This window comes from Sprattus sprattus (genome assembly GCF_963457725.1).
Source record: "Sprattus sprattus genome assembly, chromosome: 4".
NCBI lineage: Eukaryota > Metazoa > Chordata > Actinopteri > Clupeiformes > Clupeidae > Sprattus > Sprattus sprattus.
In genome coordinates, this window is record NC_137923.1 from 39,519,441 (window position 1) to 39,532,400 (window position 12,960).

Consider the following 12,960-nt stretch of genomic DNA (forward strand, 5'->3'; position numbering starts at 1 on the left):
AAATGCACGTTTAGAAAAAAGAAAAGTGTGAATTGCACTTTTGCAGCGATTTCATTTTAAATCATGCAGATAAGTGCCTGTGAGCCCGAGGCAGAAAGAGCGGGAGAGAGAGACTAAAGGGGAAGTCAGACAAGGCGGTGGAGGGAGGAGGATGGAAGGCGGGGGGTCAGTTCATCCTCCATAAAAAGAGGAGAGAGAGGAGGAGAGCGATGGAGCGCAACCAGGCTCGTCATTAACTCCCTTAACAGGTTTGGACTTTGTTAGAGGCTCGTGTGTGAGCGTGAAGACCGCGTAATTCCACACTATGTTGAGCAGAACCGGATCTGACGTCAGAGAAGATGGCACAGAGAGAGAGATAGAGAGAGGGTCAAACGTGAGGGAATGAGAGTGAAGGAGAGTGAAGGAGAGAAGGATGAAGAAAGAATGTGTGAGGGAATAAAACAGAAAGCGAGAGGAAAGGAGACAGAGCTTAAGAAGAAGATTTGGACAAAAATAATCAGATAGCGTGCATGTGTCTGACACACACAAACACACACACACACACACACACACACGCACACAAGCACGCACACACATGAATACACACACTCACAAACACACACACACACACACGCACACACACACACACACACAGTACACACATCCCTGCAGAGACAGACAGACCAAAAAGGCAATCCATGCAAAAGTATTCCAGTGCAGAGATACGACACAGCATATATGGGGGCTGCTACAGTAAGCCATTCGCCGAGCTGGCAGTTCAGTCACAGCCAAGGCTAAAAATAGCTGGCAGGAGGCTCAGGCCGCATGTTGTGATGCATTGCAATTTCAGCTTCGCTTATGAGACGCATCCTTCATTTTTACTGCAGCCGACGCATCAATTAAGGGGTATGAGTGTTTGTGGGTGAGGGGGGGGGGGGGCATGGTAGGATGGATTGGGATAGGGAGTGTGTGTGTGTGTGTTAATGTGTGAGCGAGTCTGAGTACCTGTCTCTTCTCCTCGGGAGCTTTGAGGAACAACGCATTAATCACTGCAATGGTGTACGTCTGGATGTCCTGATCAGGCCTGCAAATTAGGAGGACAGGACGAGAGGTAGGGGAGCGAGGGATGAAGAGATGGAGAGCAGAAGTGTGTCAAAGAGGCCGCCAGAGAAAGAGGGATGGTTCAATTGACAGATAATTAATTTGTGTACCATAAGTATGCAAGTGCAGATATGTGAACCAGCACCTTGAAATGTTTTTAAAGAGCCAGATATGCCAATTAAGGTGGGTATACCAGTCAGTTATGCCAATTAATGTGCCATTAACTCAATAAAGGACAGAGAACAATCATGGCCACACTATGTCTACACCAGGACTTGAAAGCTTGACCATTATGAATAACAAGAACAGATTCTCAGCCCATCTTACCCCTGAAGGTGGGGGATGAGCTGACCAATGGTGATCTCTTGAGCCACCTTCTGGTAGAGGTCCTGGCTGTTGAGCACCATGGACTCCAGGATGGCCAGAGAGCGCTGGAGCACGGCGGCGTCCATGGCCGACTTGCTGACGTAGCCGGCAATCTGCAGAAGAGCACGGGAGACATTCACTGCATGCTCAGGGGCATACGAGCTCAGAAATGTAACGCACCATCTCAACTGAGTGAGCCAATGACATGGTTTTCTTTAATTGGGGTTGAAAGACAAGACCAAATACTACAACATAAACACCTGAGAAATAAGATGTGAATAAACACACGTATCGAAATCTCATATATAAATTACAATTTCTATTCTATAAGTGACCATATAAATATTGGTAACAATGACGTCCGGCTTGCTGTGTGCTGGACGCGGGCCAGTCTCTGTGCCCCGAGAGCTCACCTTCTTGATGAAGGCCACAGAGAAGGTGTCCCAGGAGACGATGCCGTGGTCCATGAGCTCAACGAAGGCCGTCAGCGTGAAGGACAACAGGTCTCCGAAGCTGCGAGAGACAACAGACAGACAAACACAGCCAATAGTGTCGTCCCTGCCACTGAGCAAAAACAACACAACAACCCCACAGAGGCAAAGCCAAGCGCTGGGGTCGCAGGGGCAGAGAGAGAGAGCACAGAGACATGACAACTAGAGAGAGAAAGCAGCACGAGGAAGCCTTGAGCAGAGACAGGTGAGAGAGAGAGAGAGAGAAAGAAGCAAGAGGAAGCCCTGAGCAGAGGAGAGGAGAGAGAGGGATAGAGAGAGAAAGGGGGAGAGAAAGAGAGAGAGGGGGAAAAGAGAGGAAGAGAGGAAAGAATAGAGGTGAGAAAGGAATGGAAAGAGAGAGACAGAGAAAGGATGAAGAAAGTGAGATAAAAAGGGAAAGAATAGAGAAAGAGACAGAATCCACAACCAGGGGTTCTAGAGGCACTGAGAGGGAAAGGAGGAGGAGGAGGAGGAGGAGGAGGAGAGGAGAGGAGAGCTCTCCATCCTCCAGGAGCAGTAGGGAGCGCCAGGGTGGGCCAGCAGTAGCGAGGGGCGGGGCGCAGCCGTAGAGCACCTGCGCAGACAGAGCACCCATGCTGTGTGTTAATGTCGTGACATTAGTGGAGCCATCTCATCACCAGTGGCAGGAGAGGAAGCTGGTTAGTCCCTGGTTAGTATCATCTTCAACAGTACCAAAAGAAGCTCCTGTAGTCACGCTTCTCTATGGCGCCCTTATGAAGCCCAGTACTTACTACTACAGTTGACATAGTAGATTATTACCACTTCATTCAGACTCTAATGTTACAAGCAAAGCTCAGGTCAAAAGTATGAGACTCAGTTTTATTTCAGTTATAAAACTACAGGAAAGGATTTGAATATTTAGTAAAACAAGGTGATGAAACAGGACTGAGACCATATGTCCCAGCACAGCAGTCAGAAACTCAAGGGTATGTGCTGGCTTATGCAGCCGTTAAGGCTTTTGATTGACAGGTGTGATGGGGATGCATTTTGAAACGGTGAACAAAAGACTTGAATGAAATGTATCCAGGCCTTAAGCAATGCATGACAAGAATCCGTGCCACCTTCCAAAACACTACAGCACTGGGAAATAACCATCTTTAGGTCTAAAAGACTGTCTGCATGAACACAGCGTAGAGGCATTTAAGAACAAATGGGGGGGGGGGGGGGGGGGGTCACTGCCAATCAAACAATTGGGGTAAATAAAATATCGTCAAATCTGCAATTCACACAATAAATGTCCATTTACAGGAAACATTCAAAATGTACTGACTGAGGCTGTTTGTGAAAAATGTAATATGTCAAACACAAATTACCTTTCAGCTATGGTGTGACATTGCTTAATAATTCTAAAAATCAAAAGGAGGAATGGCACCTATGGGTGAATAAAAGCTAAGTAATTACTAAAGCTTATCATTCAAAAAGACGTACAGGCCACATGCACAGAAAGGTGTTTGTTCTTTGTCAAAGGCTGGCTAGCAGAAGTAGAAATTCCTCACACAATATTTCTCTTTATTTAACTAAATAATCTTTCCGTTATTTTTTGTGTTTATTTCATTCCTGGTTACTAGCGATAAATTGTTGAAATGTGCTGAAACTCTGGTCGCTCTCACAGGGTTAAATATGGAGTAGTGCTGCCCCCCTGTGGTAGACTGCATCACTGATTCAACAGTGTGGTCAAAAGCATCTTCCAATGTTTTACTTAAAAGCATAGATACCACTGGATAGAAACAATTGCCCAAACAAAATCAACATCAAACAAACAAACAAACAAACTAACAAACAAATAAAAATGACACAAAAACATCAGCAAAACCACTGGATTGATAATAATTCATAATTCCCCAAATTATTGTCTATGCGCTGAACTTTTTATGTCAGTTTGGGACATCATTCTAATGAATAAATAAACAAATGAAGAAATATAGACAAATATGGTTAACATAGGGGTAAGAGGATGACACAGCCCGAGAGAGCAGAGGGTTAACGCATACATTGGCACAGCGCCTTGGCAGTCACATAGAACACAGCAGTTGGAGGACAGTAGTCCACAGACCAACCAAATTGGTGAGTAAAGCTTTTTGCACCTGGCACTGGGCAGTCATGTGATCTGGCTCTCGACCAATGAGAGCTTGTTGATGAGCCAATGGCCTGTCGGCAGTGCTAGGCACAATGTGAAGAGGACCTCTTGAAAAACTGAGCAGTGTTTTAGAAGTGGGCGTCTTCTTTAACCTTTACAAAGCGGGAGCAAGTGCTGCTCTGGTAGGTACTTAGAGAGAGGCAGGAAAACTCTTTGGTTGGATGAGTTGAGTGGATTGATATTTGTTTACAAAAAAAAGATTAAGTACGGGCCAATGGTTCACCTCAACAGCACACAATTGCTACAAAACCCCCTCATCACAGAATAAAAACGGACCAGAGCTCCAAGAGGCACCAAAGGCTGTTCTCTGAAAGTTCACAACAAACAGCTTCAACAGCGTTCTGCTGCCTTGGGTTTTGTGCTCGATCAGACTTTTGATGCGAACGTTTACAGCTCTAAAGAACATGAATATCATGCAAAAATGTCAAACGATCTTTATCATGGCTATCAGAGAACAGAGTTGGTGCAATCTTAAATGTGAGTATGCTGAGCCTTTTATCTGGATGCAAACAGGTGTAAAGACTATCCAGTATGTTTTTAAATGCCCATTACCGCATGCAAAGGTCAGGAAAATGATGAAAAAACTGACGACTTTGTTAAATGGATTGTTACGCAGGGGGAACAGAGCGAGATCAAGATCAGTAACCCAATTTCTGTCACCGTGTTTGTTTGTTTGATTTCCCAAACACTCTGAGGACAGAGACCAGAGCCAGGACATGCAGACTCGGTCAGGTGATTAGAAAAGAGTTGTAGAAGAGAGGGGGGGGGGGGGGTTATCCAGCTGAGACGGAGGGGTGGGGGTGGGGGGGGGGGGGGGGGGGGGGGGGGGGGGGGAGGATGGGGCTTACCAGGGCTTCATTATCTTCTGTAGTTTCTGATATCGTCTGCAAAGATTTAAAAACTTTGACGTCAGGGAAAAAACATAATCAACCAACAAAAGGACTTGGGGCGCACACACACACACACACACACACACACACACACACAAACACAAACACAAACACACACAGAACTGAAGCCACTGACATTTGCCTGGATTGCCAAACAGTGTCTCTTTCAAAACCATGAGATGCCTCTGTCATTCACTTGTGAAACACCTGAACAGTGAATGCATCGTTTCACCAAAACGAAACACAAAATGCAGGCGATGCAAACCAGAGAAGAGAGATACCAGAGAATACCAGAAAGCAATGTAAACAGACTCTTAACAGATGCACCAAGCATGCAAAGCAGAGTACTTACAGAAAGGGACAAATCATTATTAACAATACGCTTACCATGGATATCCCCCTCTACCGGCAAAAGTTAGAACTCACAACATTGCAATATCACACTCGCCAGCAAAATCATGACAGTAATGCACTTTCATTAGAAAAAAAAAATACAATTTACAAACATACATCACAATAGTAAAAAAGACAAAATATTGTTAAGGTGAATAGGAGAAAAGAGGTGAAAGACTCGTGACAGGCCTCTCACTTTCAAATGGTTCAGCAGCAAGGCGTCGGATCTGATTCACAAACTTAAACCAATTCCTGCGGTTATTTAAGGGTCGCCGGTGCTGATCCAATGCATTGCACAGCATTCTTCCATCGTGGTTGACATGTCTGGGGCTGTGAGTGTGGTGTCCAGTAGGGGGCGATGATCCCCTTCCATCCCCACCCTAGCTGTCTCTGCTGCAAGTCTCAGTGCCACAGGATGTTCTGGGCACAGGCATGAGAGCAGGCTACCCTCAAGAGTGCTGTCATGCCTAAAGCCTCTTATTATGGTCAATGGCTGGATGGAATTTCTTTCTCGGTGTGTGTGCGTGTGTGCTCATGTTTCTGTGACAGCATATGTGAACGTGTGTGGGTTTGTGAGGAGTCTTTTCATTCCGAAATGAACAGTGCACGCACGCACGCACGCACGCACGCACGCACACACACACACACACACACACACACACACACACACACACACACACACACACACACACACACACACACACACACACACACACACACACACACACACACACACACACACTTTGATGAGGCTGTGAACTTTAGCAGAACTACATGAACTGCTTTCAGACATGGGAGGATTTTTCAGAGGATCACTAAGGGAACGGAATAATAACCTGAACAACCCTGAGCTCCAGGGCTCTCCTCCACACCCCAGCTCGTCGCGTGTACTGAGGGGGGGTTCGGAGAGAGAGGGAAAGGGGTCGGCAGTAACCTTGCAGAGAGGGGGACCAGGAGGGGGAGTCGCCTCGGCTAACGGCTAGCTCTGAGGGAACCACAAATAAACAAACAGCTAGAGATAAACAACCAGCAGTCAGGCTGGAGCTCTCAGCGATCAGGAGAGGCACACACACACACACACACACACACACACAAACACACACACACACACACACACACACACACACACACACACACAGACACAAACACAGAAACACACACACACGGCCTGAGCAAACCCTGCCAATCACTGTGCTGGGGGACGGATGGGGCCAGAGGAGAACTAATTAGGCTGGTATGATGCAGAGATGTGCCCTCGTCTGCGGTGCACACACACACACACACACACACACACACACACACACACACACACACAAAGCTACCCACTGGCTGCAGAGTACGCAGGGATGGTGAAGAGAGACTGTGCTCTGTGATATTAATTTCTCTTCCAGAGACGCAGAGCGGCTCCTCAAATAGAACTGACAGTGCCTGAACACACCTCTCTATCCATGCCTTTATCTCTGTGCTAGTGCTGCCTCTTTCTTTCTCTCTCTCTCTCTCTTTCTCTCTCTCTCTCTCTCTCACTCAACTCCACCCTCTCTTTTTCCACTTTCTCTAAATACTCTATGCATCTCTTTCAAACCCCTCTCTCACTCTCTCGCTCCCTCCCTCCGTTTCTCCCTCCGTGCTCAGAGAGCATGTGCACCCCTGCAGGTCTCTCCCCGGCAGCACGGTGGAGAAAAGCTCCAGCTCAGCAGAAGCGTCTGCCCTCGCCGTAACCTTGGAGCGAGGCACACTGGCGCAGTCTCTGGAAGAGTGGAAGGGGAGCGAGGGGGAAAAACACCAACCGATGTTCGATCAAATGTAAATGTGTTGACGGGGGAAGACTTCTGAACCACTGCGGGGCAGAAGAAATGAGATGGAGGAGAAAAAAAAAAAAAAAAAAGGAGATGGCGATCGCCTCAGTAATGAGCCAAGGTGGCCTCTTAAAACAAGGCTGTTCAGTATGCCCACTAATACCCACGCCATCAGATTAACCCTTTATTTACGCGCATGGGCTACACGAATGTTGCCTGGCACTGGAAACGTCCTTGATCAGGTTTAGCTGGGGTTAATTTCAGAGGCCTCCGTGAGATGAAGGGGTGCTGTGCAATGCCAAGGACGGCGAACAATCCGGCTCGTTTTGAAAAAAGCCTGGCTGCTGAAGCTCTGACTCAACGCACTCAAGAACTGAAGGCCACCGAGAGACACACAGAGCCTCTTCACAAATAACACCTCCACTCGCTACCAGAATGCAGAGAGGAGATGAAAGAAGAGAGAGAGGGAGAGAGAGAGAGAGAGAGAGAAAGAGAGGAGGAGGGAGTGGAGGAAGGAAGGGGAGCATGGGCGATGAGAAAAAAAAGTAATGAAGGGATGAGGAGGAGGAGGAGGAGGAGGAGGAGGAAGGAGCTTACTCTGTGCCACTCTCCACCATCTGCGTGAGCGCGGAGATGCCGTCCAGGTTGATGAACTCCTGGGCGAAGGTGACATCACGGGAGGAGCTGGCCAGGTCCTTCAGGGCCTCCAGCTTGGCGTCCATGCTGGACGACTGGATGCGTTCGTGCAGCTCCAGCGCCGTCGTAGCCTGGCGTCACGGGGGTCAAGGGTCGTGGAGGAGACGGAAGGAGGAGACATGGAGTCAAAGGGTCAAAGGTTGGTGCAAATGTGAAAAAAAAATTACCAGTAAGATACGCATTTCAATTATTTATAAACTTTCACACTTTCAACAGCCCATACACTGAGTGTGAGAGGTTACCGTAAGACATGAAAGAAAAAATCGAATACCAACAATGCAAAACCATCATTAGTTAGTTATGAGGAAGTGGTTTGCAATACATTAAAGAATTGTAAAGAAAGCAAATTGCAAACCCACCAAAACCTGAGGGCTAAAGCCTCACCCTCATGTCAAAAGCCAGCGCAGCACACAAACATGCGCTGCTGGCATAGGCGGAGATCCCGGGGGGGACGGGGGGGACACGTCCCCCCCTCGCATAAAGTTGTCCCCCCCTCAACAAAATAAAAAAAAAAGTAATATGAAACAAACGCACGACTACACAAGCGCTGCTTATTATAAACGTAAAATAATGTGCTTTTTAAGTGTTGAAAAATCATGATCCCCCTATTCCTCAAAGTGGTTCGGGTATGCTGTTTCCAAAGGGCGGGGCGAGCACCGTGTTTTAGTCAATCTGCCCACACGGTCAGGTTGTGAGATTGTTTCTTCCTCTCTCCCCCTCCCGCTATGATACACGATATGTAAAGATATTTACCTCATTCTCGAACGAAGTAACAACATGTAAGAAGAAGTTTTTCTAAACGCCATTTACGAAGTTCCAATCGATAATCACAAGTATTAATACGTTTATTAATGGATTGACATGACAACGTGAACGTTTGCCATAACACACGCAGGTATCTATAATTAACACCCTTAGCTAGCTAGACAGTTAGGACACGGTCCTGTCAGGGGCAGGTTAATGCTTGTTAATAAACGTAGGTCTAGATGTCAGTGCCTCTCCAGATTAGTTAAATTAACTGAAAGTAAATTAATGTCATTTTTTCGTGGGGTCAATAAATAATACTGGTATTTTCAGCATCGGGTGAGAGTGGTACAGTGGATAGAGGGGTCGTGAGTTACTGAGAAGGTTGCTAGTTCAATTCCCAGTCGAAACATCCTTGAGCCTTTTGAGAACTTACTTTGAGCATCAAGTTCTCTTGAACTTTGGACATTATTTGTCTGTGAGTAGATATTTCGCGTTAGTTCATATAATGCCGTTTAGGTCATTCAAAAATCACTTCGAATTTCTGTTTGTAAATGTGATACAATAATTCGGTATTTAGCAGTTTATGCTAGCTCTCGTGAAAGCATTTTTTTTCATGTCCCCCCCCCGGAATTACTCTCTGAAATGTTACCATGTATTGTCCCCCCCTACAATGAAATGGGATCTCCGCCCCTGGCTGCTGGTAGGGGCAACCACCATACACACAGACTCGTTTCACTGGGTTTGGGCGCTGGGGAGTTAGCCTGTCGACCATGTTGGCTCTGGCTGGAAACCCAAACTGTGAGATGCCGGTGGGGTGCTCAGTATGATTGATGTTCTGCCATAGAAGCTAACCTGCCAACAGAAACTACTACAACAACTATTGACAATGGCTACCGCGAGACACGGAACCGCCGCGAGACACAGAACCGCCGAGAGAGGCACAATGCCAGAACACATCTGTTCAGAGCAGTCTGTGCCATTCACATAGGCTGAGGCTAAAACATTGAATCTTTTATATTTCATTTAATTTAATATTTAGTGGCTGCTCCTTTTTAGTTGTAATGCTACACGAGCCAACTTCATGTCTGAGGATGCTATGGATGAGCATGTTGACCTATTTCATAAATAGGAGATGACGGCTCAATGCAGTGTAAGGCAGGCTGGTTAGGAGTCATTCACAAAACACAAGCATCTCTTCACCGGAACATTCCGCTTTGTCGCATCAAAGCCGAAACGAGGCAATATGTTTGTATAAATATCAAACACAAGAGCACTGATTACACGCATTGAAAGGCCACAAAGAGTGTGAAGGCTCTTCAATTGATGCGAGGATGGCTTCAGAATTCAGTGTGGCGCTTGAAGGTTTTTTTTTCCTCTCCCCATCTCCTCAGTCGTCCTCCTGCGATTCCTTGTTTTGCAAGAATTTCCATACCAGCTGACACTTGTTCCACTGCTCTACGTTGGGGAAGGCTATCACCTCATATCTGAAGGATTACGTGAGGGCAAGAGAGAGAGAGAGAGAGAGAGAGAGAGACAGAGAGAGAGAGAAAGAGAGAGAGAGAGAGAAAAAGAGAGACAGAGAAAGAGAGAGAGAGAGAGAGACAGGAGGTATGGCCCAGAGGATTTAGACATGAGAGGAAAAGAATGAAAAAGAGAAAAGATAAAGGAGGGGAGGGGGGTTCTCAACTCCACACATGTCCTCAAACTACCCAGAACAGAAAACGAGGAACAGGACAGGAAGAGAGAGAGAGAGAAAAACTGGGAGGGAGGGAGAGAAAAACAGAGGGAGAGAGAGGAGAGAGAGAGATAAAGGTGCACGCTACTCACTGGGGATTTGGTCAGTCGCAGGATGGAGCCGTTCTTGATGTCATTGCGATTCTGAGGAAGGAGGAGAGAGAGATAGACAGAGAAACAGAGAGAGAGAGAGAGAGAGAGAGAGAGAGAGAGAGGGAAACACAGGAGCCATTTGTTTTTGACGCTAGTTGTATTTCTGATTCAACAGAACAATACTGTGCCTCTGCCTCTACAAAGAGAGGAAGCAAGAGCTCTGAATGTAAAGACATATGAGGGGAGGTGTCGCTACCTTCTCTGTGATGTAGAAGTTTGTGGAGTCTGCATTTTGCAGGGCGTAGTTTTCGTAATTCTGCACTGACCATCTGTGAAACGGGCCACAAGGGAAACACCATGTCAGCAGCAGTCCACAATTTTACACACACACACACACACACACACACACACACACACACACACTCACGATCACACACTCACGAACACACACTCACGATCACACTCACACTCACACTCACACATACACTCACACTCACACTCACACTCACACTCACACTCACACTCACACTCACACATACACTCACACTCACACTCACACTCACACTCCTTGAAGCAATACGATTGTAAAATTATATGTAAACATAAATGAATACATGGTTTTGGAAAACTTACCCCTCACACACTTCTTTAATGATGGCCGAGAGTGGCTTTTTCTGTGGGAAATGACAAGTTCAATTCATTCATTCATTAATGTAATGTATTATGTAATTAATGCTCATTAGTCACAGACTCAAGTGCAAGCAAGAAAAATCACTGGGCTCCTGTAAAACAAACAAACAGAAGAAATCATTCTGAGTTTTCGTTGGGCGGTTGGCGAGTAGGACTGGCCTGGACCTAAACTACAGCATGGCCAAGTAGGCCAACTCACTTATATTCACATATACAGTACTGTGCAAAAGGCAGGTGTGAAAAAATGCTGTAAACTAAGAATGCTTTCAAAAATGGAAGTGTTAACAGTTTATTTTCATCAATTCTTCATAAATTAACAAAATGCAGTGAAGGAACAGAAGAAAATTCTAAATTAAATCAATATTTGGTGTGACCACCCTTTGCCTTCAAAATAGCATCAATTCTTCCAGATACACTTGTGCACAGTTTTTGAAGGAACTCGGCTGGTAAATTGTTCCAAACATCTTGGAGAACTAACCACAGATCTTCTGTGGATGTAGGCTTCCTAAAATTATTCTGTCTCTTCATGTAAACCCAGACAGACTCGATGATGTAGAGATCAGGGCTCTGTGGGGGTCATACCATCACTTGCAGGACTTTCTGTTCTTCTTTAAGCTGAAGATAGTTGTTAATGACATTGGCTGTATGTTTGGGGTTATGTTCCTGCTGCAGAATACATTTGGTGCCAATCATACGCCTCCCTGATGGTATTGCATGATGGATTAGTATCTGCCTGTATTTCTCAGCATTGAGGACACCATTCATCCTGACCAAATCTCCAACTCCACTTGCAGAAATGCAGCCCCAAACTGGAAAGGAACCTCTACCATGCTTCAATGTTGCCTGCAGACTCTCATTATTGTACCTCTCTCCAGCCCTTCGGCGAACAAACTGCCTTCTTCTACAGCCAAATATTTCTAATTTTGACTCATCAGTCCAGAGCACCTTCTGCCATGTTTCTGCACCCCAGTTTCTATGTTTTCGTGCTTAGTTCAGTCACTTGGCCTTGTTTCCTTGTCGGGGTAGAGCTTTTTGGCTGCAACTCTTCCATGAAGACCACTTCTGGCCAGACTTCCCCGGACAGTAAATGTCTGTACCTGGGTACCACTGGTTTCTGCCAGTTCTGAGCTGATGCCACTGCTTGAAATCTTCCGATTTCGAAGGTAAATAAGCTTGAAGTGTTTTTCATCAGCTGCATTAAGTTTCCTTGGCTGACCACTGCGTCTACGATCCTCAACGTCTTCTTCAAAAGAGCTTGAACTGCACATTTTGAAACCCCTGTCTGCTTTGAAATCTTTGTCTGGGAGAGACCCTGCTGATGCAGTATAACTACGTTGTGTCTAGTTGCTGTGCTCAGTCTTACCATGTAAATGGATAAAAAATAAACATTTATTGTTTACATTTTTCAAAGCATTCTTAGTTCATAGCATTTTTTCACACCTGCCTAAAACTTTTGCACAGTACTGTATCTGGAGACAACCAGTGACAGATCACCAGCTGCAACTGCAACTCTGTGAGTCTATGTGTGTGTGTGTGTGTGTGTGTGTGTGTGTGTGTGTGTGTGTGTGTGTGTGTGTGTGTTTTTTTTCAGGGAGGTGGGTGGCCGCTAGCAGGGACATGGGTGGTTTTGTGTGAGAGTGGGGACTGTGGATGAGGCTATTGGCTGTTAGCATAGACTTCCAGACCAGTTACATGCAGTTGGCTACAGCATTGAACACAGACATACATGCACACACACACACATCTCTGCAGGAGTGCACTAACTACACACAAGTGTCACAAGGACTTCCAGCACACACACCCACCCACACCCACACCCACACCCA

General features: G+C 46.1%; 1 protein-coding gene across 1 annotated transcript in view; it reads right to left on the bottom strand.

Moving 5' to 3' along the window:
* The window catches only part of elmo1 (engulfment and cell motility 1 (ced-12 homolog, C. elegans)), a 63,702-nt gene extending 52,934 nt beyond the window's left edge, over positions 1–10,768 (bottom strand). Inside the window, exons 1-7 of the mRNA XM_080837927.1 lie at positions 10,701–10,768; positions 10,445–10,495; positions 7,772–7,941; positions 4,944–4,979; positions 1,860–1,959; positions 1,408–1,559; positions 985–1,063 (exon numbers count right to left, since the gene is read on the bottom strand). Coding sequence (XP_080694053.1) covers positions 985–1,063; positions 1,408–1,559; positions 1,860–1,959; positions 4,944–4,979; positions 7,772–7,896 — 492 coding nt within the window. The 5' untranslated portion in view covers positions 7,897–7,941; positions 10,445–10,495; positions 10,701–10,768. The remainder of the gene's footprint in view (positions 1–984; positions 1,064–1,407; positions 1,560–1,859; positions 1,960–4,943; positions 4,980–7,771; positions 7,942–10,444; positions 10,496–10,700) is intronic.
* Positions 10,769–12,960: the final 2,192 nt, after the last annotated feature.